The 26909-nt window shown below is 49.3% G+C and overlaps 2 protein-coding genes across 4 annotated transcripts; one reads left to right on the forward strand and one right to left on the reverse strand.

The window, feature by feature from the left end:
* Positions 1 to 2634: 2634 nt before the first annotated feature.
* On the forward strand, positions 2635 to 8866 carry LOC125537440. 2 transcript variants are annotated; one of them, XM_048700755.1, is made up of 8 exons: positions 2635 to 2873; positions 3707 to 3956; positions 4743 to 4866; positions 5487 to 5830; positions 5938 to 7645; positions 8006 to 8256; positions 8438 to 8511; positions 8606 to 8866. In XM_048700755.1, exons 1-7 carry the CDS (start codon positions 2782 to 2784, stop codon positions 8495 to 8497), a joined length of 2829 nt encoding a protein of 942 aa, XP_048556712.1. In that variant the 5' UTR covers positions 2635 to 2781; the 3' UTR covers positions 8498 to 8511; positions 8606 to 8866. The 2 variants fall into 2 exon arrangements, with proteins under 2 accessions (XP_048556712.1, XP_048556711.1); XM_048700754.1 differs by having other exon boundaries at positions 8438 to 8866.
* A 159-nt stretch (positions 8867 to 9025) lies between these two features.
* On the reverse strand, positions 9026 to 25436 carry LOC125537442 (dnaJ homolog subfamily C member 7-like). 2 transcript variants are annotated; one of them, XM_048700758.1, is made up of 7 exons: positions 25060 to 25434; positions 24752 to 24793; positions 24531 to 24653; positions 23937 to 24166; positions 23521 to 23557; positions 9422 to 9479; positions 9026 to 9342 (listed from the first exon to the last, which is right to left on the reverse strand). In XM_048700758.1, exons 1-7 carry the CDS (start codon positions 25201 to 25203, stop codon positions 9263 to 9265), a joined length of 714 nt encoding a protein of 237 aa, XP_048556715.1. In that variant the 5' UTR covers positions 25204 to 25434; the 3' UTR covers positions 9026 to 9262. The 2 variants fall into 2 exon arrangements, with proteins under 2 accessions (XP_048556715.1, XP_048556716.1); XM_048700759.1 differs by lacking the exon at positions 9026 to 9342 and adding an exon at positions 16581 to 16639 and having other exon boundaries at positions 9441 to 9479; positions 25060 to 25436.
* Between the last annotated feature and the right edge of the window lie 1473 nt (positions 25437 to 26909).

The raw sequence follows: 26909 nt of genomic DNA on the forward strand, positions 1-26909 counted from the left end.
GGCAAAAAAATTCTGTCAACATGGCAAATCCAAACAAGTTAGAAAATTCTTTTTTAGGCTAGCAATTGTCCCTGTTGCAGCATGGCAAATTCTTGACAATTTTTCTCATAGCATGCTAGTTTTTTCCTTACAACATGGCAAATCTTTATACAATAGCATAACAAATTTTTATACAATAGCATGACAATTACTCTGTTTTAGAATGGCAATTCTCGAGCATTGGCCAGGAGTGGCTTTTTAAGGGAACACTCCCAGATAGCGGCATTCTCTTGGGTGTGTGTTTGGTTTCTGTCACCGAGTGGAACGGCACAGGTCGGTTCCGCTCCCAGACCCCATTCCTGCGTTTGGATTGTCAAATGAACCAGAACCACTCGATTTCAGGGAATGGCATATTCACTGTTTATGCCGTTCCAAGCGGTACCTCGAAATCGAGCGGACCACGCGGAACCGCCCATTCCCACGACCTCCTTCCTCCCCCGCTACAGCAGCAAGGAGCCGCAACCACCAATAACCACGGGGCATCCAGCACGAGCTGCCGGGCGCGTCCCATCCAGCCGGCCGTCGCGCTTGAGCACGCGTCGCCGGGAGACGCGGTCGTGCGGCGTCGGGAGCGCCGCATCCAGCTGGCCGTCGCGCTTGAGCACGCGTCACCGGGAGTCGCGGTGGTGCGGCGTCGGGAGTGTCGCATCCAGCCGGGCGCCGCGCTTGAGCACGTGCCGCTAGGAGCTACGGTCATGCGGCGTCAGGACTCAGGAACCGCTAGCTATGGGGGGCGTCACATCCAGCGGGCCGGCGTGGCGGCGTACAAGGACGCAGGATCCGCCCAACGTCGGCGTGAGGGACAGGATGGATGGGGGTGGGAGGAAGTCCGAGGCGAGCTCCAGCCTCCCGACGTCCTCCTCTTCAGCTAGCATGGTTACCGTGCTTTGGCGGTCGGTGCTTGGCTGCTTGCTCAAGGATGGTGTTGGCATTGTAGGCAGCAGCAAGTTCAGATAAACTGCGCGGTTGTTGGTTCAGACTTCAGATTCATTGGCGTTCTGTCCCTGGGAACCATTCCATCCTATCTCATTCTCTTCTAGCTAAACACCGAGATGGAATCATTCCGTTCCTTAGGAATGGAACGGTTCCATGACATTCCATTTGGTTCTGAAACCAAACACACCCTTGGATGACCTCCCGTAGGGAAAGATGGTTCACTTGGGTGACCACCCCAGCCGACCTTAGCATGTTATTGGGGTCTAGATAACATGTTGCTCATGCAGGCCACAAACATGAAACATTCTTATAAATCAACCCATTAGAATACCCCAGCAAAAACATTAATTGTGGCACAGCCCAATAGTCAGTGGATGTGTCCAAATTTTGACTTTATAAATTGTGATTGAGTTTGTCTTGTCGAGACGAGCAAAAATCACACTAAGATTATGCATTAGCAGTTGAAATGAATTTTGGAAAGTTTAATAAATTCGATCATTTCTATTATATTTTCGAGACAATTGTGATATAGTTTGAAGTTATTTTAATAAATGTCTACTTGCGGGTTTGCCTATCATACCTCATCCTTACATCCATACGCACCTGACGGCTAACCCTAGGCCGAACTAATCCCCGCCGCCACTAGGTTGTGTGTCCTTGTATGCAGTATTAATCTGGCCGTGAACTCCTTTCTTCCATCAACTTTTTGTGGTGGTGTTAGTGTCATTTGATCAGTACTAGCTAGGGGTTGTACATGAGCGAGTGCTTTTTGCCATATGCATGGAGAAGGGCAAGTTTAGAGAAGAACATGGAAGATATGAAGCCCAGTCTGCAACCACAACCCGGTAGCATCGCTTGATCTGAGCGCGCCAAGGGTAAGATTTCGTTAGATGCATGCATGGGATTTCTTTCATGAAGTGGGTGTTGCTGGCGCTATTATTGGACTAGAGTTTTCAGTTAGAGCATAATCCTATGACGATGTTTATAGCAATTTCAAGGCATAGCTAAATTATTGTTACAACATGAAAGTCTTAGGTAATTTCATGTAGACGCCAATAGTGGTGTCGTTTACTACGTTTGAATAATCGAAGCTGCAGAAATAAAATCAACGGTAGAAAGTGAAAAGGTAAGAAGTGGAGGCCCTAAGTGTTGGAGTTTTGGAGACTTCTCTTGTGAGGTTTTTGCTGCAACTGATGTAAGAGAGGATCGGCGAAGAAAAAAGGGATAGCTCTTCTCATATCTCTTTACTTTACTGAGACATACTCTTATCTATCATTTTGAGTGGACTCCTTCCACGCGCTGGCACAACATTAGTTACTTCACATATATAATAAAGTATTACTGCACGACGGGTTTGGATAACTAAAGCATGACTAAGTTATAAATCCCCGCGTACATGAGCTTGTTTTGTTTTTGGTTCCTTTATATTCCTGAGGTTTAATATATTTTGCAGCAAGAATGCAAATGAAGCTGGAGACATATGCGCTCAGAGACAAATCCGATATATTTCTTGAGGATCATCCCAGAATAAACGTTTTTGTTTTGTTTTTACTTTTTAGCAACATCCCAGAATAAACGGACTTGGCATTATTATTATTATTATTATTGAGGTGAAAATGGACTTAGCATATGGCACGATGGAAACAAGAAAGCCGAAGGCTCAAACGATAGGCAGTAGGCCAGGCGTATAGACCCAACGAGATCCACCACGATAAACACGCGCACCATTCGTTCCCACTGAGCTCGATTCCAACGCGGTCGCACCTCAACTGGCTGGAACCCGCATCCAGGTCGACACCGCCTGCCATGAGAGAGGAGGTCAGGAGCTCGTCGGCCGCGCTCGCGCCCGCGGACCCGCCGCTGCGCTCAGACTCGCCGCCCGCCACCCCGGTCGCCAGGTACGACGCCCCTTCCCCTCCTGTCTCCTCCTAGCCGTCGCACGATGGGGTGCTAGCTTTCTGCCCTGTGGCTCTGCTTTGCCAGGCTCCTAATCGGAGGTTGCGCCGCCTTGGGATGCTGGCGAGGTGCTCCGTGCTAAGAAATTTTGTTCTTTTATTAGGAGGGGGGCTGTAGCCCTAGGAAATTTCGAGCTAGGTCCAAGTAGGGCGTGTACTAAACCCTAGCGAGCTTAACTTCTCGCCGAGCCAGCGAATTCGTCAGAGCTTGATTTCTGGTGGCATGGGCTTTCTGTCGTGGGGGTGCCTTGCGCTGGCTACGGAGGGTATCAGCTTGCAGATTGATGTTGATTTGTGCACTCATGGTATAAATTGGGTTTTGCACAGCTTCACCGAGTGTACTGGCTGGACGCCAACAGTTGATCTCCATATTCTGGGTCTGCTTTCAGTGTTCTGTTGCCAAGTTCGAAAGCATTTACTGTCTGTTATTCTGATTGCATTGTAAATTGCAAAGTCCCAAATATGGAAATGAACCAATTTTGGGTTTCCCTAATTTATTACTGCTGATTTGCTATTTAATAACATGATGAGCATTGTTGCACATGTCAGTTCTCCATAGTATGTGATTTGCCCCTTAACAAGAAAAGGTACAGGTTACACCATTAAAAAAAATCATGAAGTTATGGTGAATACATCAAGTGTTGATTTATCTTCCTGAACAAATAGGGGTGAAGCCTATTGTAAATTTGTTATGTTTAGTTCTTTAAGTGTACTCTGTGATACACACATATTGTAGATTGCTTTCTTGCACTAAAGCTCTTCCTTTTGCTTCTCAGTTCTGCTGGTGCTTCATCTCCTCCCGCGCAAACAAATGTAGCTACCATAGATTGGTTAGGCAGCGAGCAGTTATCTAAAGTTGGGTCATCATCCCATGTTGCTTCACATGCTGCTCAGCCTTCTCTTAGTACTAATGCTGTTGGAGTTGCTATGGATTTTTCGCAACCATCATGTAGACCATGGGAACGAGGAGATTTACTTCATCGACTGGCCACATTTAAGCCTTCAACATGGGCTTCTAAACCAAAGGTTGCTTCTTCTCTCTTAAACCATGTAACTTTAAATTTGTGTCCGAGTGTACTGTTGATTACAGTAAGGTAATGGTATTACCTTTCAGTTTAGAACAAAAGTTTTCTCAGAGGAATGTTTAGAATAACTGAATAATGATAAAACACTTAAAAGTGATAATGTTGGTCATTTCAATCTCAGTCTAAAACATTTATTTCGAATTGAATTATCACTTGTGCCCTTGATATTCTTCTGTTTTACTCTCTGTATCCACAGCCCACTATGACACTATTTGCACATACCAAGTTAGGAAACACTTACTGTGACTATGTGAGAGAAAATGAGAAATGTGCATGCATACAAACATGCTACAATCACTTGAACTCTTCCAAATCATTAGAGAATGGAAAACTGCAAAGAGACAAGAACTGCACTCTTGGTTCCCTCAGTGGACATGTGTTGAAACAGGGACTCCCAATGCCATGTATAGTTACAGCAAAACAGAGAGAGTAGTGATGATTTTCTTGTAAGTCTGCTTTTTTTTTGGTCTTGGTGGTGCTGAATAAGACATTTTTAACGTACCTTTCAGCATCTGTGTGCTTGCATTATTCATGCCTATGTGCAGTTAAGATGTCTGTAGAAAAATTGTCATGCTTTCCGAATTGAATCTCCAGTCAATCAAATGATACATATGTTAATCACCTTTTGGAAATTCGAAGTTACAAAAAATTAGAGGGAGAATCATACGCACGATAAATGGCATCACAGTTTGTTTAGAAAAGAGCATTAATTTGTTCAATTTTACAGGCTGCTAGTTCACTGGCCTGTGCTCAAAGGGGCTGGGTGAACATTGGTGTGGACAAAATTGAATGCGACTCATGTGGCGCACATCTGATATTTACTGCATTGACATCCTGGTCCCCTGCTGAAGGTATGTCCCGTGTCAGTAAATTTTGTCACTGGCCTTCTCAGTTTCGAATTAACTGGTCCTGTTTTAGGTCTGACTTGTGCAAATATATTCCATAATGTTAAACGATGAATGTGTTACCTTTAGTAAATGATAACAGTAATTGCGTGGATGTATGGCATGATTGTGTTCTTTCAGATAGTCATGCTTGCTAGCTCGATGCAAATTGTGCAATAGGGGATATCTAATCCCTTCCTTTTTTTTGTGTGAATATTTTTCCTATTAGCTGAATTAGAGGAGCTTTGATTTGACTGATACAAGTGTTCACGCTGACCGAAATTTTGTCTCTAGCATCGGTTGTACTGTGCATCTCTTAACCAACAATGTGTATTTAACTCTTGCATTGGAACGTGAGGAAAGTTTTTGTTTAGTTTAGATTCTCACCACTACAGTAGAAGTTTTAAGTTAAACTGGAATACTCCGAATTACCAACAGATATGGCCATGTGGGTTGGTTCCTACAATTTCCACAGTTCTACCTGATGTTACTTATGCCATATTTAGTTTAGCTGAACTTCTTAGTTCTGTACAATTTGACACATTTTGGGCTGTGAAACCTAACTTCCCCTTATTGTTTTGTTGTAGTTGCAAATGCTGGAGAAGCCTTTGCTGAACAGCTTGATGCATCGCACCAGAATGATTGTCCCTGGAGAGGGAATAGCTGTGCTGATAGCTTGGTACAGCTCCACTTCACACCATCAGCTCTTCTTGGTGGTTTTAAAGATCGCTGTGAGGGGCTGTTGCAGTTTATATCTCTCCCTGTTATTGCCTCGTCTGCAATAGAGAGTATGAAACTCACTAGGAGTCAGCAGATTGAACGTGTCTTATCCCAATCAATCGCAATTCTGTGTGGGGAGCTGGGTTACAAAACAGATGGTACAACAGGAATTGATGTCAATCATCAAGACGAAACCTGCAGTTACTCTCAAGTATATCTCTTTTCATTTATGCTCTTCATGATGACCATTTTGTTGCTACTATTGTCGCAGAACTTTTAGCTTTACTTAATCTAGGTCAATACATCTAATGTATCCAGGCGCAGAAGCTTATTAGCCTGTGTGGATGGGAACCTAGATGGCTTCCGAACGTACAAGACTGGGAAGAAAATTCAACCCACTCTGCAAAAAATGCAGCCTCAGCTGAACCAGATAAATGCTCCCGCTTTCCTGAGCCTCAGCAAAATTCATACTCTACATCAGTCAAGAAAGATAAGGGGAAAGGCAAACTACGTGCAAAAGATTCTGGATGCAGCATGAGGTCACCTTTGCTGGATTGCAGCTTATGTGGAGCTACAGTGAGAATCTGGGACTTCAGATCCGTTCCACGTCCTTCTCATCTTAATCTCGGCAACATTGATGCACCTGATGCAGGGACGAAACCTATGTTGGCACGTGGAATTAGTGCTACGAGTGGGATCAATGGATGGGTTGCTGAAGCAACAGACAGAAATAATGCTGAAGGACGTGATGAGGCATGCACTGTTGAGGGAAAATCATTGTCAAATGCTCAGGTTGACCTAAATCTGACAATGGCAGGAGGATTGCCACCAACCCATTCTGGGATGCTTTCAATGCCTGAAAATTTCAAGAATGAGGGGATGGGAATAGATCTGATGATTGGTCAGCCTACCGGGAGTGAGATTGGTGGCTATGCAGCCTCATTTGAATCTCGTGGCCCCAGTTCGAGGAAGCGTAATCTGGAGGAAGGTGGGAGTACAGCTGATAAGCCAATAAACAGGCTTCAGCCTGCTGACAGTATAGAAGGAACTGTAATTGACCGCGACGGTGATGAAGTTGATGATGCTGTACAAAACTCAGATATTCGGAACAAAAGGCCTCGTGGCTTTAATCTTTTTGATGTCAATCGTCCATCTTCTTCCGGAGCTGGTCCAAGCAGAAATTTAAGTCTTGAGCTGGATATAGATGTCAACAGATTTGAGCCATCTAAAGAGGGTCCATCTACCCTTCGCAACTCGTCTGCTAGAGACTCCATGAGGGCATCTTCTGTTATTGCAATGAATATTATTCACGGTGCGGAGGAAAATTCAATGGAGAGTGTTGAATACCATCCATGTGATGGTGATGATGTTGAGAAGCCTTCAAGTGCACTCAGGAGTGGTGGAATGAGTGACACATTGGATCTCAATTATAGCAACCAAGCACAGGAAAGCAATTTTGTACAGCCTGCTGCTGACAGTAATGCAAGAGATATAGGAGGGAGTAGTATGAATGGAGGGGAAGAAGTCCTCAATGCAGAAACAGCTCCTGCTTTTGCTAGGGATCAACTTAGCGTTGGAGTTAGCGGAGGCAGTGTTGGAATGGGTGCTAGTCATGAAGCTGAAATTCATGGAGTTGAGGTTTCTGAACATAAAACTGAGAGTGTTGTCGGAGATGTGGAACCAGTTCCCGAGCTTACTGAAACCATGGGGCATACTGGTGAGTCAGCTCCTGGACCTGGAGTGATGGATGAGTTTGTCCCTGAAGATGCTGGTCGAGAAGAGCCTCAGGCTGATAGCCACGATATGGCATCTCGGTTAGTGGGTCGAGTTGACAGTGGTTCAACTAAAGCTGATTCGGTTGAGAGTGGAGAAAAGATGAGCCATGCCAGAGGCCAGGAGAGTAACATACAACATTCCCTTTCTTGCAATGCAAGAGTTTATTCTGGGATTGATTTATCTAAAGATGAAGTGACTCAGACTGGTAAAATGCTGACTAAGGACGAGTATGACCCAGGAAATGATCTTGGTACTTCAGCATCTAACTATTCTCTCTGTGCTTACATGTGACATATGCCTGATTTTGTTGAACCATATTAATCAAATCTTAATAAGGTGCTTCTGAGCTGAAAAGTACACATCATTGGGATAATTTATTTATCAGACTAAAATATTTGTCATCAAGAATTCAAGATGTTGATGACTTGATAGTTGAGCCAGTAGCGGTTTGGCATCCCATACTTGTGAAATGACTGCCAAGCTGTGGTCCTGTATAGGACCTATACTCGGATGCTGATTAATTTTTCGATGCTGAATTTTGTGTTTTGTGTCATTCAGATAATTTAATCTTAATGTGAATATGTTATTTACGTTGTCATTTGTTTTTCAGGAGCAACGAATGGAGAGAATGATTATGAAACGGGTCTTCCAGAATTTGATCCAATTAAGCATCACAACAACTATTGTCCATGGGTAAATGGATATGTTGCCATTGCTTGCACTATCAATACTGGTTCCAGCACAAATAGTGCAGCATTTTGTGGCTGGCAGCTTACAGTAGATGCACTTGAGACTGTCCAGTCTCTTGGCCAGAACCAATATCAAGCCATGAGGTCTGATTCTGCGGCGTCACTGTATAAGGTGAGAATTTAGTCAAAAATTATATGTCAGGCTTCCATTTCTTAGAGATGCTTTTGTGAAAACCAACCTGGTTGGAGTCGGAAAAAATAGCTAAAAAACAAGAAGCTGGTGCACCTGCTCGTACGGTACTGCAGATTTCCTGGTTTAGTATACATGACATTCTTCACCACATGTTTTGCAGGATGACCATGCGGCACCTAGCCACAAGCTGCTGAAAAGGCCAAAACACAGCAAGTGCTAACTGAAGCGCCGTTGGTACATGTGCACATTCGCTAAACTTGGATACAGCTCAAAAATAGTTTGGCTGATGCAAATCTGAAGAGATCTAGTTTGCTATTTGCAAGACTAGGCTTGGAGCTCGACATAGCAGAAGAGCTCACAAGGCGCAAGCAGGCGGCAGAAGAGGAATAAGTTAAGCATTGTAGATTATAGATGGACTTGTTGCCAAGCTGTTGTTTCTTCTTTTATTGTATTTTTATATATAATATTGCTATTCTGGAAGATTTGGTGAGTCTAAAATTCTGGATCTATCGTCTATAAGACTAAGATTTGTGCCAGTGAACAACATTTGGCTGAGTTAACCGTTAATTTAAATTGTTGTCTGTTGTCATTTAAGGATGATACACAGGCTGTCTAAACTTGTATAAAAACGGAGAACTAGAATAGCTGACAAGCCAGTAAACTCGCTCATTTTGTAAATGCGCCATCAGAATTCATTGTCCTGTCAGTAAGAGCAAAACTTTTCCACGTACTAAACACGTTGTCTCCATCAGCTTGTCTTGAACCATAGTTAACTCAATTAAAAAAACATAGTTAACCGGGCCCATAGTTAACTCAATTTAAAAAAAAACATAGTTAACCGGCCAGCTAGAGGATCAGAGCCCATAACAAAAGGGCCATTTGTTGCTACGTACTAAATCAATAAGATACAAAATAGAAGGGATTTTTGGACATATTTTATCTTTGTGTCAAACGCCAAGATGCAAGTCCCGCATCATGAGTTTGCTCAGCAACTTCCATTTTGCCTTTCTAATTTTATTGCTTCGTAAGAATCCATGACCTCTTTGAATTTTTCCTCAGCAACCGCTGCCAAGGGACAGATTATGACATCAGCACACATACAGTGGACATATTCTAGCTTTATAGAAAAGGGAACTGCATTTACCTTTGTTCTTTTGGTTTTGGTCTGGATGGTATTCCATTGCTTTTCTCCTAAACGCATTCTGAAATGAATGCATATCATTAAGGAAGTAAGCAAGACATATATGGCTCCCTAAAAGCTTTACCCATCTTATAGGAACGGAGAAAAATAAATGTAAAACACACTCAGAGTTGCACAGCGGACAAAATTGTCGGCGTTCTGGGAACGGGAGTCTCCAGACTTGCCTGTTTACGACCTGCGGCGTGGCTCAAAGGGAGCCCAGCACGGCCCGTCTTCACCAACACAAACTCAAGACCCTCGTGAGGGGCCAAGCCTCACGGGGCGGACGACACGGAGCTTCCTCAGGCATGGCCTCGTCAGGCTGGCTCACGAGGAGGCGGAGAGATCAAGGCGGGGTACCTCGCGAGGTGCCCGTGACGCAAACCATGACGACTCAGGGCGCCAGGCAGGAGCCAGCCCACGCAGTGTCCTCCTTTCCTCTTTGGTGCAAAGGGGGCAAGCACAGCCGTGGAGTACCGAGGCATCAGGCAAAGGTTGTCATTTCGGTGCAACGAGACCAAGACCAGGAGGACTACGAGACGGAGGTCACCATGGGGCCCAAGACGGCGTCATCACCAGAGTTTTGCGCAGGCGAAGACTACTTTTGTCAGGATAGTTGATACTTGCTGTCCCCCTTCAAATTAGCCCGCCATTGTTGGCTCCCTTCCCGCTCAATATTTGAGGAGAGGATCAGGGCCATTATAAATAGGACCGTCCACCCACGTAGCAAAGGGTTCGGCTCAGTCCCCTCCAAGGGCTCGACAAGTAGAGAGGTGGTAGGCAGAGAGAGAGATAGAGAAAGGTGGCTGAACTCCTCCCAGCAGTTCATCGCCCCAGCCAAGAACAGACCCTCGCGAGGCTGTTCTTCCTTGTACTGTCCATCATCATCAGCCCAAGAGGCAATCCACCACACCACACACTGGAGTAGGGTATTACACCACAACGGCGGCCCGAACCAGATAAACCCTGTGTCCCTTGTGTTGTTCTTTTCATAGCTTTGATCCTAGCGTGGCGGAGGGGTGCAGGAAGGTAGGAGGCGCAATCTCCGCGCGCACCCCAGTGTTCGAACCTCAAGGGTCTGCCGGAACCCGAAATCCGACATTTGGCGCGCCAGGTAGGGTGCGCCGGAATTCGTCTTCCACCACTCCGTGCCCCATCGCGTCGTCATCATCATGCCCGGCGACCAGGAGGGCAACCCAGACCCATGGGCTGCGTGGCCCGCCCGCGCAGAACCGCTCGCCTTGGGCGACCCCGTGCCCCAGGCAGCTCGCGGTCCGCAGGGCGCTGCGGGCCGCGGGCGACGCGGTCAGGCTTCGACAACTCTTACACCGCGGCAGGCGCGGTCGGCAGCAAGGGCCTCCAATCACGCCGCGACCACGACACCGTACACCCGCCGGGAGCAGGCGAACTCGAGAGCCGCACTCACGGTGGCCCGAGAGCTGCTGCAGTGCAGACTGCTGGAGGGCGGTCACGACGTGCTGCTGGAGCGAGTGGCAGAGCTCCTGGGCTTCGCCGCCTCGGGGGTTCACCCCTTCTCCACCCAGCTCCCATCTCAAGCCCAGGGCGACCCACGCGGGGGCCCCGCGCGCACCCGCGGGTTCCAAGGCTACTCCGACGCTAGAGAAGCTGTCAGCGCCGGACCGGCGGCGGCGCTGCCCCCGCCTCCGGTCCGCGAAGAAGGACTCAACGCGACCCGTGGCCCCAGTGGGCGGCCGCGCTGCCACCCCACGATGGGCGCGTCAGGCAGGACCGCGTGGCATGAGCCTTTCCAGGAGCCCCGGGACGGTCCCACTGGCCACGCTGGAGGCAACGATTATCGGGTACCGCTAATTCTTCAGGAGCAGGTATACGCTAACCATGGATCACAGGAGGTGCAGGTCACCGCAGCGAGCAGCTGCCCCGCTCCCACAGTCTCCTACCCCTCGGGAGGAGGGCGCAGGGGGCTGCAGGAGAGAGGCAGGGATCCGACATCGCCACCGCGGCGTTCGGAGCAAGGCGTTCTCAGGAGGTAGACCCTCCACTGGGGAGGTGCCCCAGGGCCTGCCCCCGGCGGAGGACCCGTGGTCGTCGGGGGAACCGCTGGCGACCGCTCTACCCCATCGGGCGGCGTCCTGGTTTCCGGTCGTTGCTGATGGCACTAGAGTGTGGCACAAGGCGGGGCCCTCATCTGGCGATATGAAGCAAGACCAGTACCTGTGAAGAAGGCCCAGTGCCTGTGAAGCTCGCCGCCCCGTGACACTCTCACATAATAATGAGTGGGGCTGTACACGCCCCGGAGTCTCAGGGGTGCCGGCCTCAGGCCCTGGGGCTCCCTCCCACGCCCAGTGGCAGCACTTAGCTCCGCGCTGATGAGAAGACGTTCAAGACTAGACTAGGTGCCGGACGCGGCCTTTTGTTTGCTTTTGTTGCTCTTCCCTTTGGTTGCCGCTTTTCTCCGTTGGATTCAAGTTGGATTCGAATTTGAGATTTGCGTGTGTTCGGGGAAAGGGTGCTTAGTCTCGTTCGAGCAATTTCTCGCGTTTCGGTTACCGCTTCGCCTCAGCTGCCTCCCCTCGTGAGCCCCTCGCGAGCCGGGTCAGGCCTAGCTTGCGCGCAGCCCAGACTGCCGCCGCCGCGTCCTCTCAGGAGGGCGTCTTACTGCAGGTCCAACGGATTCAATCAGGAAACACTCCGGGCTCCACAGCCTCCTGCGGGCTGCTCCAGGGCCAGCACGGGACAAAAGTAAATTAGTCGATCAGCGCGTCGCTTAAGCCAACCACTTGGCGCGGGCGCATGGGCAATGTAGCTTCTACTGATACGATAAACACAAGTTTTACATGAGGGGCTCCCCCTCCAAAATGCTCTCACAGCTATCAGGCCAAAACCTGAGTTCTATTCATACAAGGTAAGCAGAAACGATGCACAATCAGTTGGATGAATCTCCCAATGCGTCCTCAGGAGCGCCATCAGGGCCGTTGCTGGCGTCGCTAAACTCGCCACCGCTGCTCGCGTTGCCACCAACGGTGTCAGGGCCGCCCGTCACGCCGCCCTCGTCGGCCGCCACGATCACATCGTCGTTGTCCGAGGCGAAGGCCCTGATAAGAGCCTCCACATGGTCTTCCACCCAGTGCGCCAGCTCACCTCGGACGGCCTGGGGGACTGGGGCGATGGCGGCGTCGAAATCGAAGTGGGGATCCATGCTCCGGAGATGGCTGAAGACACGAGAAAAGGCGCGACTGAGCAGGGCGCGGCTCCTCTCCTCCACCAACCTGTCAGCCCTGATCGACCGCGCCTCTAGCTGCGTCACCACGTCAGTAAAGAATTGAAGATTGCCCGCGTAGTTAACCGCGTGCGGCTTGCCGACGGTCTCCTTGCAGATGTTGCCCAAGGCCGCGTTGGCTCTCTCCCGGAGCGTGATCAGCATGGGGCCGTGCTCATGCTCCAGGAGCCGCCGCTGACGTATCTCGTCCGCGTTCTGGGGCACGACGGCCTCAGCTTCCTCCACCCGCTGGCGAAGGAGGAGCACCTCAGCCTGGGAGGTGGTTAGCCCACCTTGCGCCACCTCAAGGGCGGCCCGAGAAGTATCGGCCCGCCGCGTCACCTCCTCCAGCTTGGCCCTCAGGGCAGCAGTCCTGCCTTCGGCTTCGGCCCGGATCAACCCCAGCTTCTCCTCAAACTCGTGCTCGAGGTTCAAATGCACCATCGCCACCCGACATCCGATCTCCTCCAGGACACGGGCTTCCTGTACAGCGACATCGTCCTCTGCCTGCGTCACCAAGCGTTTCCTCGTCTCCAGACGCTCGTACTCGCGGGTACGTTCGACGGCTTCCAGCGTCAGCGCCTCCTCACGCTTCTGGAGCTTCGCCGAGTCGCCGGAGGCCACCCTCATCGACGCGAGGGCTGCCTCGCGCAGCTCCACCTGCTCCTCCAGCGAGTGGCACCAGGCCAGGAGCTCCCGAGCCCGCTCCTCTGCAGCCGTTCGCCGCCGGTCAGCCTCCCGAGCTTCCTCAGCAGCCCGAGACCGGGCCTCCCGAGAGGCCACCAACAACGTCTTGGCCTCTGCTTCATCAAGGTCGCGCTGACGGCGCGCAAGGGCGATGGCGCCCTCCAGCTCGCGCCTCTCTGCAGCCAGGCGCAGGCCCTCGGCCTCAAGGCGCGCGTCTTCATCAGCAAGCTCCTCACCAAGTAGGCTCACTGCGTCAGTCGCCCTTCGAAGGAATCCTTGGCGGAGAGCGCGACGCTCCCGAGCGCGCTCAAGCACGTCTTCCACACCATCATCTGCCCCAATCAAGCGCCGGGGGCTGCAGGTCAGCGCCCCCCCTCCGGGCTGGGGGCTGGGGGTGGCACCCTCGCGACGGTCGGGCACGCCGCGTCAGAAGCCCAGCCTGGGGCCAGCCCGACCTCAGGAGAAGAGCGCAGGAAGCGCCTCAGCCAATCGCAGTCCACGACCAGGCGAGAAGCCCATGGCAGGTTGGCTATGCCACGAGAAGGCTCGCAAAGGAGGATCGCGAGGTGCGCGGGGCAACGATACGCCTCGGAATGGTTCGCCTCTTCGATCGCCCTCGCCACAAGGGCTCCGCTGCTTGGGGCGCTCGAGGACGGTGGAGGGGGCAAAGCCAAAGGGGACGGCTCCTCAGCCGTCTCAGCAAGCTCGGCTGAAAGGGGCCTGCGGAGCAAGGGTCAGTAAGAGCAACGGAAGGATCAGGAGCAGGGAAAGGAGAAGGCTTACTCATCAGTGGCGAAGTACTTTCTGCGCTTCAGCGGGCGACAAGGGTAACCGTCGCCCAAGGCCTCCCTTCTCTTCCGGAGAGCCCCAAAGTCCACGCGGAAGCGGTCTAAGAGTCGGGCGCAGGGATCGACCTGCGACGAAGATGGAGCGTCAAGACGATCAGCGTTAGGGGCGCCTGCCTGATGTGCGCCGCCAATCGCCTCCCCAAGAGGAGCAGCTGGAGCCTCAGGGGCCCCAGTCATAGGCGCAGAGGGCAGCTGTTTGTCACCCTCAGCCTCAGCGGTACGGGCCCCGATAACTGCTTCCTCATGAGCCTCGCCCGGTGCCATCACCACGCCGGGAGCCCCCTTGGCCTCTGGCGCCTCGTACCTCCCTGCTCCGCCACTCGAGGACGAGTCGCCTTGGCCGACTGGAAGGGCAGTCACCACCACCGCGAGACCCCTGAAGGCCGGCGGGGCGCAGCCCCCACTCATCAAAGGCATGCATCTGCTTCACAAAGTCGACCCTGCTCTGGCAGAGGTACAGCAAGGCCCCTCCCTGCCGGACGCTGCCAGGGTTGGGGTCCCCAGCCAGGGTCAAGAGCGCCGTCTTCAGCACCTCGGGAGCCAGGTCCTCTTCCTGGAGCCTCATACTATCCTCGCGCCCACGGAAGGCCCACATCCGGCGAGAGTGGCGTTGAAGAGGAGCAACGCGGCATAGCAGGAACTCCTTCACCACCTTGGGCGCTGTCACGCCAAGCGACCTTAAGAGCACGAAGCGGCGCCAGACGAAGACGAGTCGGGGGCTCTCAAGCGCCACCTGGCCCCAGCCAGAATTGGGGACAGCAGGCGAGGTCGGCTCCGTTAGCAGGGGGCTGGGCACCCCTGCGTCCACATACAGCCACCGCTCGCGGAACCCAACCGCGGACAGGGGGAGCTTGAAGTCAATCCCAGAGGCGGCAGTCTCTGGCGCGGCAACGAAGCTTACGCACGCCCAGCATTGGGTAGGGTCGACAAGATGCAGCGAGAAGAAGTGGCGCAGCAAGGCAACCGAAGGAGGGATGCCCACCATGGCTTCGCAGACGAAGCGAAGACCGAAAGAAGGGTGATGGATTCAGGACTCAGATGCAGCATGTGGATCTGATAGTGGGAGAGCACGGCATTGAAGAAATCAGAAAAAGGGGGAACCAGACTTGCCCACAGGGCGTCGGCGAAATATGGGACCTCGGTAACTATCCTGCCGATGAAGAAGTGGAACGCGGGCCAGGCCGTCGTTCTCTCGCATTCATTGAAAATGGTGGCCAGAGCCAAGCTGACCTTACCCAAACCCTCGGCGGGGGCCGCCAACGGCGGGGGCCGCCAACAGCGGCGGGCGAGGCGGAGACACGGGATTCTTCCTTCTTCCCTTCTTCGTCGGGGCCATGGCGATAGAAAAAAGGGGGGGAAAGGATTCGAGATTGAATTGAAAACAGAAACCAGGGTTCGAACGGAGGAAGGACAGGAAGTGCTCGAGCGATAAAAGGGGAACGGCTGTGTACGACTACAGGTCCGCCTAGCAAGGCGCAAGATAAGGAGGGCGTGGGGGAATAGTGCCGCCCAAGTCCAATCAACTGCCGTGCGGCGCCCAAGGCCGCGGGCTGTTAGGGCCCGCGGCGCTTCGCTCTTGCCCTTCCGCTTTCCTGCACGGCCAAGTCCGGACGCGCCTTGGGTCCGGGGGCTACTGTCGGCGTTCTGGGAACGGGGGTCCCCAGATTTGCCTGCCTGTGGCCTGCGGCGTGGCTCAAAGGCAACTAGTACAAAATACTCCTTTCGTCCCGTAATATAAGATCATTTTCCAAGCTATGTTAGCTTAAAAAACAATCTTATATTTTGGGACTGAGGGAGTAATAAATTAATTTGTGCTAAGCTGGCACTCGTGCATAACTTGTTCGCTATTTTGTAGTTTGGGCAACTAACGTTCCCCTCAGCACACGTCTATGCATCCAGTGCCATGTCGTGTGCCACCGACCCACACATGCCTATGTAACTTGTCGGCTCTAATACCATTTTTTTGAAAGAAAGTTCGAGCTTTACTCATTAGAAATAATCATTGCATCGTTTATGAAGATTGGTACAATTGCATTATGTGGTTCCTCGAACCAATCAGAAATGAAAGAAAATCTAACCGATTTGGCAAGTTCATGAGCAATTTTATTTGCTTCTTTATTACAATGCTTGAATTTAGAAATAAGAAAATCGCAAGCTAAGTGAAAACAGTCATAAAAAATTGCAGCTGCTGCCCTCGACGATCGTCCTCCTTCGTTCATGGTATCAATCACCTCCATATTATCTGAGTTAATAATTATGTGATTGCAACCCGTCCTTTGCGCAAGTGATAGGTCAAATTTTAAAGCCAAAGCTTCAGCCATCAACACATCTGCACATCAATCAATCTTACCATTTCCCCCACCGATGAACCTATCTTTATCATCTCTTAAGACCGCCCCCGTCGTACCCCTGAGAAAGCCATGGTCAAAAGAAGCGTCAACGTTAAGTTTAACAAACCCTGGCGGGGGCTAGACCATCATCCTCTTTTTATGGAAGCCTTCGGCGAGGAGGCATTAACAAAATTGGCAGTGAGAGCACGTATCCCCATGAATATCTGTTGTGCATTCTGAGTAGTCTCATTATGTACCAATTTGCGTCTTTTCCACCACAAGTACCAGGCTGATATGGCTCTGATACCATTTTATAACACCCCAGCCTCTCATCCAGACCGACAAACTTGGCCCACAGACCGACACTAGTCTTTTCTGCACACTTTATCCTCACTCATACGCACCGGGGTATCAGTGGGGGCAAGAGACGTGACTCTGTTCTGGAAGGACATGTGGCAGGACCGAACGTTGGAAACAGCGTACCCGAGCGTTCTCGTATGCAAGGGATGAGGATACCTTCGTAGCCACATTTCTTTCCATGACATCACTTGGCGAGGGGTTCCATGTGCCTGTGTCTCAACAAGCCACTGAAGAGATCAGGGAAATGCAAGCAATCACTGCGCACACAACACTTGATGGATCGATACACGATTCTTGGACATGTGTGTGGAGTGCCAAATACTCGGCCTGAAAATACGACGCCTTCTACTTCAAAGATATCCAGGCAGATGCGGTGTTCCGATGGATATGGAAATCCAGATCTACGATGAAAATTAAGGTATTCGCGTGGCTACTTGCGGCGGACAGAATAAATACCAAAAACATGATAAAAAGGAGACATTGGAACGTAGCAGATGGGGTTAACTGTGCCCTCTGCGACAGGGCGACGGAGGAAACAGTGGAGTATCTTTTCTTCGACTGCCCGTTCAGCGCCAATTGCTGCAACTCCATCAACATACACTGGGGGGATGCTGGGGATAGATTGGCAAAAATACACTCTGGAAAGGAAGCATGGATAGGCCCTTTGTTCATGGAGGTCTTCCTGACTGCGGCATGGTGCATATGGAAAGAGCGTAACGATAAAATCTTCAGAAGAATCCCCCACTCGGTTCAATCCTGGAAAAGGAGGTTCAAATCTGATCTGATCCTTCTCATACAGAGTCAAGCCCTCCCTAGTGGTGCCCATCCAAGACTTTGTAGCTTCTGTAAATTAAAAAACTTTTGCTGCTTCTGTACACATCACCACATCCACATGTAAACGTGTTAGATGGCCCTCCAAGTTGGCTAGGGGCCAAAATGACACCACTACCATGGATGTTGGATAACCTTGTAACACTTGTTATTTTATAAAAACGTCAGTAGGAGCCTCTCCTACTGTCTTTGATTGCTCAAAAAAAAACGGGGACGAACTTCCCGGTTGGTTACCCATCCTCAAATTACTTCCCGGCCAAGCACGCTTAACCGGGAACTTCTTTGTGGATGTGCTTCCAGAAAGAAGATGCGCCTTGTTGATATGAGTAATCTATCATTTCTTTTAAGCTAGGATGTCACAAGGGTCTCTTTGAAGATTTGGCTGGGGCGGATGGCCAAGGCGTAGGCGGCATAGCGCTCATCCCATGCCTCCTTCACAGTGAAGTGGCAAGGAACCTGACATGGGGCCTAGTGTTTCGGCACCGTCGGCGATGAGGGCGGAATCCTACCGTAGCCATGCTGGGGATTCCAATCCAGCCCGTACCGGGGATCCCACTGACCCACTCCTTGTCAGCGAGGAAGGCAGGATCCTCCAGGCTCCAGCGCGCCATAGTGATCCCACTCTGCGATGAGGGCAGTTGCCTCCTCGTCCAGCATCCATTCCTCCTCCAACGGCGGCACCTAGTCCGGCTGCAGGGGAAGCGACATGGTAAAGCGAGGAAAGTGAAGCGGAGCTGGGGCGGTGGGGAGATGAGCTAGGACGGGAAAGCGCCGGCCTTTTTATAGCCGTGGGTGGCTGATGGTGAGAAATAGCACGCGCGGTGGTAAACATGGCGGGCGACAAGAAAAGGAGGCAGGAAATAGCACGAGGAGTTAACCAAGCAGCGGCCTCCATTAATTGGCCTGTTTCCGGCTGAGATGCGAGGCAGGATTGGTACGGCTGTCTGTGCCATTGGCAGTGAGAGAAGAGAGGCCACATAAGAGGACGAGAGAGGTAAAACTCCCCCCCCCCCCCCGCAGCCCGGAGGGCGGGCCCCCCCACCCCCCCCCCCCTGCTCACACGCTCAATTTGGAGCGGCCTCCAAAACATACGGTGGTCGAGCGCAGGATGGCGGCTCTGCTAGGCCACCCATTTCGGCCAAAATCATTGCCATACGGGCAGTTATTATGGCGATCGGCCACTTATGGCGACTCTGCTAGAGTTGCTCTCAGCTCAGCATGTCTCAGCACATACAAGCTATCAAACAGTGTAGTTCTATGCACTCAGCATGTGTCAGGAGAACAACGATGCTAGGGTGAGACTGGCTACCAAACACGCCCTTCGGCAGTAAACTATGTCTCCATTAACTAGTGGCCACCGATGCACATAAGAGATGCATTAAGCAAATGTCAGTTCTTAGGGCGTGTTTGGGTCCCCTTCAGCTTCACAAAACTCTACGATCCAGTTTCTCTTCGTGGCTTCTAGCTCCAGGTAGCGATCCCAGATCCGTTCGGCTGCATCAGCAACTTCTCTCAGGGCTACAGCCCAGCTTGAAGGGTTGTGGCCTGTTTGTCGCAGATTGGGCTGGCTGGAGGCAGCCCAATTGCAGCGCAAAAACCAGGAGCTCGGTCGGCCCAGCTTCACCGACAGGAAAATCTGGAGTTTGCCCAATTTACAGCAACTTGCCACCGCCATGCGTTCAGGTCAAAATCATCTGTGGAGTTAGAAGCTGGAGGGGATCTGAACACGCCCTTAAATTTCTAAAATGCATTTTAGCGTAATATCAACTCCGCCGATGTTGTCTCAATATAGCCGGTCCCAAGCCCGGGTGGAGGATGCTTGTGATAGGCTTGGCGAGCCAACATCAAAATTCAGACTCTTATGGAGATGAAACCCAGAAGAACATCTTTGGGGCGTAACCCTCTTAGCGACGCGCCATATCGGAGTGTGGTATTAAATGGGCAAGGAACGCGCCGTCACCCCCTTGGTGGCGCGCCGTATCTTGATCTAGATACGGTGATAAGTGAGCAAAGTTCGGGTCGTCGCATCGTTAGTGGCGTGCTACATTGACGCCCGAGTGTACTGAAAAATGAGCAAGGGTCTTCACATTTGACTCGACGAGTGCGAAGGGTAAGGAAGCTAGCCGGGCCTAGTAGGATCCACATAGGTAGCTCAAACGTAGGGTCCCTGTCGGTTAAGTTACGGGAGTTAGTTGATACAGTGGTGAGGAGAGGTGTTGATATCCTATGCGTCCAAGAAAACAAATGGAAGGGACAAAAGGTGAAGAAGGTGGAGGATACCGGCTTCAAGCTGTGGTACTCGGGGACAACTAAAAAAAGGAACGGAGTATGCATCTTGATCAACAATAGCCTCAAGTAGGGAGTGATAAACGTCAAGAGGCAAGGGGACTGGATTATCCTAGTCAAGGTGGGGACTTAGTTCTTAATGTTATCAGCGTGTATGCCCCACAAGTAGGCTACAATGAGAGCACCAAGAGGGAGTTCCGTGAAGGCCTAGAGGACATGGTTAGCAGTGCACCTATTGGCGAGAAACTCTTCATAGGAGGAGACCTCAATGGCCACATGAGTACATCTAACACAGGTTTTAAGGGGTGCATGGGGGCTTGGGTTATGGCAGCAGGAATCAAGAAGGAGAGAATGTCTTTAAGCTGCCCTTTAGCCTACGAGATGATCGTAACTAACGCCCTCTTTAGAATGAGAGAACCCCATCTAGTGACTTTTAGTAGTGATCAACACTCCAGCCAGATTGATTTCGTCCTCTCAAGAAGAGAAGACATGCCTAGATTGTAAGGTGATACCCGGAGAAAGTGTTGTCCCTCAACATAAACTTGTGGTGGTTGACTTCCGCTTTTGGATTCGTCTACAGTGAGATAAGCGCGCCAAAATCGAAGGGGGGGACAGCTCGGGCTTTCAAGGAGAGGGTTATTAAGGAGGGCCCTTGGGAGGAATGAGGTGATGCAAAGAATATGTGGATGAAGATTGCGAGTTGCGTTCAGGGGGTGGCTTCAGAGGAGTTTGGGGCGGCTAGGGGAAGCAAAAGCGAAGCAAAGATACCTGGTGGTGGAACGATGATGTCCAGAAGGCTATTAAGAAAGACTCTTTCAGACGCCTACACCTGGATAGGAGTGCAGACAACATAGAGAAGTACAAGGTGGCAAAAAAGACAGCAAAGGAGCTATGAATGAAGCAAGGGGTCATGCGTATGAGGCGTCAACGTTTAAACACGAATGAAGGCGAAAGGGACATCTATAAGATGGCCAAGATCCAAGAGAGGAAGACAAGAGATGTCAACCAAGTCAAATGCATCAAGGACGGAGCAGATCGGCTTCCAGTGAAGGACGAGGAGATCAAGTATAGATGGCGAGAGTATTTTGACAAGTTGTTCAATGGAGAGAATGAGAGCTCTACCATTGAGCTGGACGACTCTTTTGATGATACCAATAGACATTTTTGTGCGATGTATCCAGGAGTCTGAGGTCAGGGAGGTTTTATAAGGATGGAAGGAGGCAAGGCGTTGGGCTCTGATTGTATCCTCATTGAGGTGAGGCCTTGGAGACATAACGATAGTATGGCTAACAAGCTTTTTAACCTCATTTTTTGGTCAAACAGATGCCCAAAGAATACAGGCAGAGTATATCAGTGTCAACCTTCAAGAACAACGGGGATGTCTAAAGTTGTACTAATTACTGTGGAATTAAGCTGGTGAGCCCTACAATGAAGCTATGGGACAGACTCATTGAGCATCGCTTAAGAAGAATGACAAGCATGACCAAAAACCAGTTTGGTTTCATGCCTGCGAGGTCGATCATGTAAGCGATTTTCTTGGTACAAAAACTGATGGAGAGATACAGGGAGCAAAAGAAGGACCTGCATATGGTCTTCATTGAATTGGAGAAGGTCTATAATAAGATACCACGGAAGGTCGTGCGGTGGGCCTTGGAGAACTACAAAGTGTCAACACAGTACATTACCCTCATGAAGGACATGTACGATAATGTCGTGACAAGTGTTCCAACAAGTGATGGCAACACTAACGACTTTCCAATTAAAATAGGACTCATCAAGGGTCAGCTTTGAGCCCTTATCTTTTTGCTTTGGTAATGGATGAGATCACAAGGGATATACAAAGAGAAATCCCATGGTGTATGCTCTTTGCGGATGATGAGGTGCTAGTCGATGATAGTCAGATGGGTGTTAACAGATTCCTTTGGTTTCGCAGTTCCAGAAGAGAGGCAACCTCTATCTCTGTCTCTACATTTGCGGACCGGTAGGCCAGCCAACTAACTCTTCAAATGAAGAACTTCCCTTTATCTTGATAACAAAATTCTCGAGGCACAACTCATTCTCCCATTCTTTCTTGCTAGGGCAGCAGCTAGACCCATATCTTTTGATGGTGAGCAGCTGTGGAGACAGACTTTTGGAATCGAAAGGTTTTAGGCTTAGTACAACTGAAACTGAGTACATGAGGTGCAGTTTCAGTACTACTAGGCATGAGGAGGAGGCCTTGATGAGCAGATGGTACCTCACAAGGACACCTTTCGATATTTGGGGAATGTTGCAGAAGGATGGTGATGTCGATGAAGATGTGAACCATCAACTCAAAACTGGATGGATGAAGTGGCGCCAAGCTTCTAGCGTCCTCACTGACAAGAGTGCCACAAAAGTTGGATGGTGATTCGACCTACGATGTTGTACGGCGTTGAATGTAAACCAACTAAAAGGCGTCATGTCCAACAGTTAGGTATAGCAGAGATGTGCATGTTGAGATGGATATGTGACCACACAAGAAAGGATGGGGTCTGAAATGATGAGATACGTGGTCTCAATGGGGTAGCACCGACTGAAGAGAAGCTTGCCCGACATCATCTGAGATGGTTTGGGCATATACAACGTAGGCCTCTAGAAGCGTCAATGCATCGCAGACGGTTAAACCGTTAAAACGTGCTGATAATGTCAAGAGAGGTCAGGGTAGACCAAACTTGGCATGGGAGGTGTCCATAAAAAGAGATCTGAAGGACTGGAATCCTCTATTCTTAAATAGTTGCAGCCCACTATATATTTTTCCTTATCATGCAACTATGCCACATCATCAAGTCATGCATGTGGTCATAAGTTATAATTTGTGCACTAATGTATCCATGCAACCATGCCACCTCAACAATCATGCATGTCAATTTGTTTCACTATTTTTTGTGTGGGCGAAGATGTGCATACGTTGGATGTTTGGAGCAATTATATGTAGGTCATGTTATACATTTTTGTTATGTAGGCACCCCGTTAACTTCAATCCAATAGTTTTCTCTTTTTATATAACATTTTATCACATGATTCACATGCTTTATTGTTTTTAAAATATAAACTGAGAGCAATCTTAAAGAAGACTGCAATATTTTTATTTTTTAGCATCTATTTATGCATCTGTTTTATCAAGGTTCCCGCAGCAACGCGCGGGGCATCATCTAGTATCACCAAAGAACTAGTCATGGACATAGGTGCATGGAAGTTAGCTATCCCCATGCCAGAACCATGACTTGGTTTCGAGATCTTATGGGTTTCAACTTTAGCCTACCCCAACTTGTTGTTGTTGTTCAGAATTGTACCGAGTACAAAGGAAAGTGCAGTGTGATTAGTAAGAACGAAAACGTTTTAGTTACTTTGTCTTCACCTACAAGACTAAAGTGCAAGTGCTACAGAATATATCAGAAAATAACGGCAATCTTTCAGCTGAGAATTCTATGTCATGAAATGACAAAGTAAAAGAAGACACACCTTAATCTCAGCATCTGAAAATGGTTCTGGTCTTGACCTATGTAACAAAAAGTAGAAATCTTACCGATGAGAAAATTATGAGTATAACATATGTCTGTATCAGTATATAAATTTCCAGGCAAGAGAAATTTATCCAGAATGTGCGGCAATAATTCAGGATTCTATAAAGTTCAGCATAAGAGAGTCAGATACCAGCTGGTAAACTAAACCTAAGGAGTATGGGACAATCTAAGAACAGCTGGTAGAACAAAACTAAGGAGAAGGGAGACACTTACATGTAACCTATATCTGTAACATGTTGCACATCTAACGAGAAAACATGGGCCGAAGGACCAATGTCGTATGAAAGTGGCTCATACAAGCTCAACTATCATCATACACAACTAGAAAGTACATGAAGAGCTTTTATGATATACCTGTTTAGGCCCAAGACAGAATAGTGATGTGACATACTGTACTGCATAGCTTCCCTGGGCCTTGATCTAAAATTTGTTCTTCGATTGGCATAAAATGTTTCTGCATCTTCATACCAGTCTTCTCTTCGACTATGCTGATTATAGGTTGGATTATGGCCATTGCGAGTCCGATAATCCCGGCATTTACTTCTCTCCTTCTTGAACATATCTTGCATGTGCATGATGCGTTCCTACAGAAAGCGCTAATGTTGGTTGATGATTAGTTGAAACATATCAGCACATAAATATGAGACTAACATAGTGGCTCTATAATTAAGAAAATGGTGTGGTTGCTTCACCGAAATTTTCGTAAGATCAACGATTTCAACTTGAGGGGATAAAAGTTTCAGCTGGTTTATAACAACATTGTATTAACCTTTAAAGCCGTTCATGTTCTCTGAAGTTAATCTTAATAATTCAGAAGCAAGTTTTGAGGCATTCACAACACTACACTTTTTAGCACCTACAGTGAAATGAAAGCATAAGTTTTGAAATGTAAATATCCAGAAAAACATTAAACAATCCTAATCTCCTATATGCAAGTAAGGAACCGACCACTCTCTTCCTCTGATCCTCGTTCGTCTCACGCGTCCTCCGGTAATATCGCCACGCATCACCACACCTATTCGGCCCACGAGGTATGTCTTCCCAGTAGACATATGGTTCTGATCTGCTAAGCTTCAGTGAAAGAAAACGATTTTAACTATCTCTCCCAATGCTGCTTACAATTTGGTTAATGTTGAATTTCAGAATCACAAGATGAGCATCTCATATACCTGAGTGTAGAACCAGCCAAAGGTGCGGCGCAGTTGACCAACCTGCAAACACTCCCAGAAACAGATGCACAATCACATTACCTAAATGCATCGGTAACACACAAGTGGAGTAACTGTTAAGTGAATGATCATTTCATGAGTTTGCTTCAGTTCAACGTTGTCCATCTACGCTACAGCAACAATAAAGCAGCGTCGCACACCCTACAAAGTACTGTCGCGTCTCGAATTAGAGCTACAGAACGCGCGGCCGGGAGGGAGGGGGGGGGGGGGGGGGGGGGGGGGGGGGGGGGGGGGGGGGGGGGGCGTACAGCAGCGGTGGTGACAGTGGCGCCGATGAGGGCAAAGAGGAGGATGGCAGCCGGGGAGGAGGAGCCGGAGTCCCTCTCACGCGCCTCCTCAGGACCTGTATGCCACCGGTTCACCTCCCGCTCGCCTCTTCGGCGGTCGTCCATCAAGTCGGATGCGGCGAATTGGGGATCTGTTTGACACAATCGACTCGGTGGCGCGGCGGAGGCGATGGACGGCGATGTGGCTGCCGGTGACCGGCCGCTCGCCAGGAGATGGGATGCGCGGTGGAGAAGGACGTGCCGGGCTGAAGCCGGGTCCGTGTCCTACGACTACGAGCCAGAGGATGCGGACAGCAGCGGATGAAGGGCAACTCCAACGCGCGGTTCACAAAACGGAGAACACCAGATGTCCTCGCGGGGGAAAATATCAGGTGATGCCACCCTTCAACCATGCTCTAACTTTTGAAAAATTGTATTTAGATGTTTCAAAAAATTCTGAAACAAATTTGGATGTTCACAAGACATATATGTCTATCATCCCTAAAAATTTCAGATCAAAATTCGTAACACACATGGAGTGAAAAAATACAAATTCAGAATGAATAGTGTAAAAAGAAGACAACATGAATAGTTTCAGAAATGACACTATTCACATGTGGATTTGTCTTTTTTGTTTTTCAATGTATATTTTTATTTTTATCTGAAGTTTTTAGGAGATATTAAAATATATCTCGTGAACATCCATAATTTTTTTTTGGATTTTTTGAAACATCTAAACGTGATTTTTCAAAATTTGGATCATGGGAGCATGTGAAGGGTGTTATCACCTAATATCTGCCTGTCCGCACGGATAGGGGGTGGCCATCGAACCCGATGTGCAAATGTTTGACAATTTTAGTTATAGAGGACAACATTTTTTCAGATTACTATGATATTTCTTTCTTAGAGAAGGCAAGTTTTTTTAAAAAAAATTGTCATCGCTTGATCTCAATCAAACGACTTCCCAATAAACGATCACCAGTTAGCATTACCGAATAAAAAAGCGGGCAGTGGTTGCCGACAAGGAATTCCGTTAATAACCGACTGTTTTGATTCTTTAGAACAACTCGATGAACTTAGTAGATCCTTTTAGGAGGCCCTCAATGACCATAGATCGAACCTATCCTCTTTTTACAGTGCTTTGACTGGCTATTTATGGACTAGTTGTATCTACTGTCTTTTTTCTTGGGATCAATATCAGCAATGCACTTCATCCAATGATAAACCAAATTCCAACTGTAGAACTATGACACAATCAAACCCGAATGAACAAAATGTTGAATTTTTTACATAGCAAAAGGATTTGGCCCTAGTCTACTCTGTCATATGCGGGCATGTGTCCTATTCTTGGTCGGAGTTTGCCTGGCCTTGGACACCGCGGTTGAAGGTGAGGTCGACGATCGAGCTGTTGGAGGTGAGATCGATGATGGCCTCATGATCATTGTGGGCTGACGTGAATGATGTGGAGCTAGTGATGTTGGCATTGGGCGTGTCAGCCACCACCTGCACCTCCTCCGCCTCCGCCTTCGTCACGATCTTGTCGAAGAGGCGGTTGCGCTCTGGATCCATGACACGAAGTTGCACCACTCGCAGCGAATAGTGCGGGCGCAGCGCATGGGCTCGAGCATCACCTATTGCTCATCCATGATGCCTAGGTCCGAGCGTCGGGCTTCCCTATTGTGCACCTCGGCCATGACTTCGTGGTGACAAGGTCTTCCACCACGCATAGTGAGTCTCAGCCATTGCTCGCAATGTTAGAAGAGGGAATGGGTGGTGCGTCGACGTCTCGGGCAGAGGAAGATAGCTCTTGGAGGTGGTAGGGTTTGTGCCGT

Source organism: Triticum urartu, chromosome 2 (genome assembly GCF_003073215.2).
Source record: "Triticum urartu cultivar G1812 chromosome 2, Tu2.1, whole genome shotgun sequence".
Taxonomy (NCBI): domain Eukaryota; kingdom Viridiplantae; phylum Streptophyta; class Magnoliopsida; order Poales; family Poaceae; genus Triticum; species Triticum urartu.

What these genes read in the sequence shown, in the direction of transcription:
- LOC125537440 (XM_048700754.1), top strand. Translation starts at nt 2,782, where the DNA reads ATGAGAGAGGAGGTCAGGAGCTCGTCGGCCGCGCTCGCGCCCGCGGAC. An exon ending in CCCGCCACCCCGGTCGCCAG is followed by an intron (nt 2,874 to 3,706) that starts GTACGACGCCCC and finishes TTTGCTTCTCAG; the next exon opens with TTCTGCTGGTGCTTCATCTC. An exon ending in AAACCTGCAGTTACTCTCAA is followed by an intron (nt 5,831 to 5,937) that starts GTATATCTCTTT and finishes TAATGTATCCAG; the next exon opens with GCGCAGAAGCTTATTAGCCT.
- LOC125537442 (XM_048700758.1), bottom strand. Translation starts at nt 25,203, where the DNA reads ATGGACGACCGCCGAAGAGGCGAGCGGGAGGTGAACCGGTGGCATACA. An exon ending in CCACTGTCACCACCGCTGCT is followed by an intron (nt 24,794 to 25,059) that starts GTACGCCCCCCC and finishes GAGTGTTTGCAG; the next exon opens with GTTGGTCAACTGCGCCGCAC. An exon ending in TTTCAGATGCTGAGATTAAG is followed by an intron (nt 9,480 to 23,520) that starts GTGTGTCTTCTT and finishes CATTCATTTCAG; the next exon opens with AATGCGTTTAGGAGAAAAGC.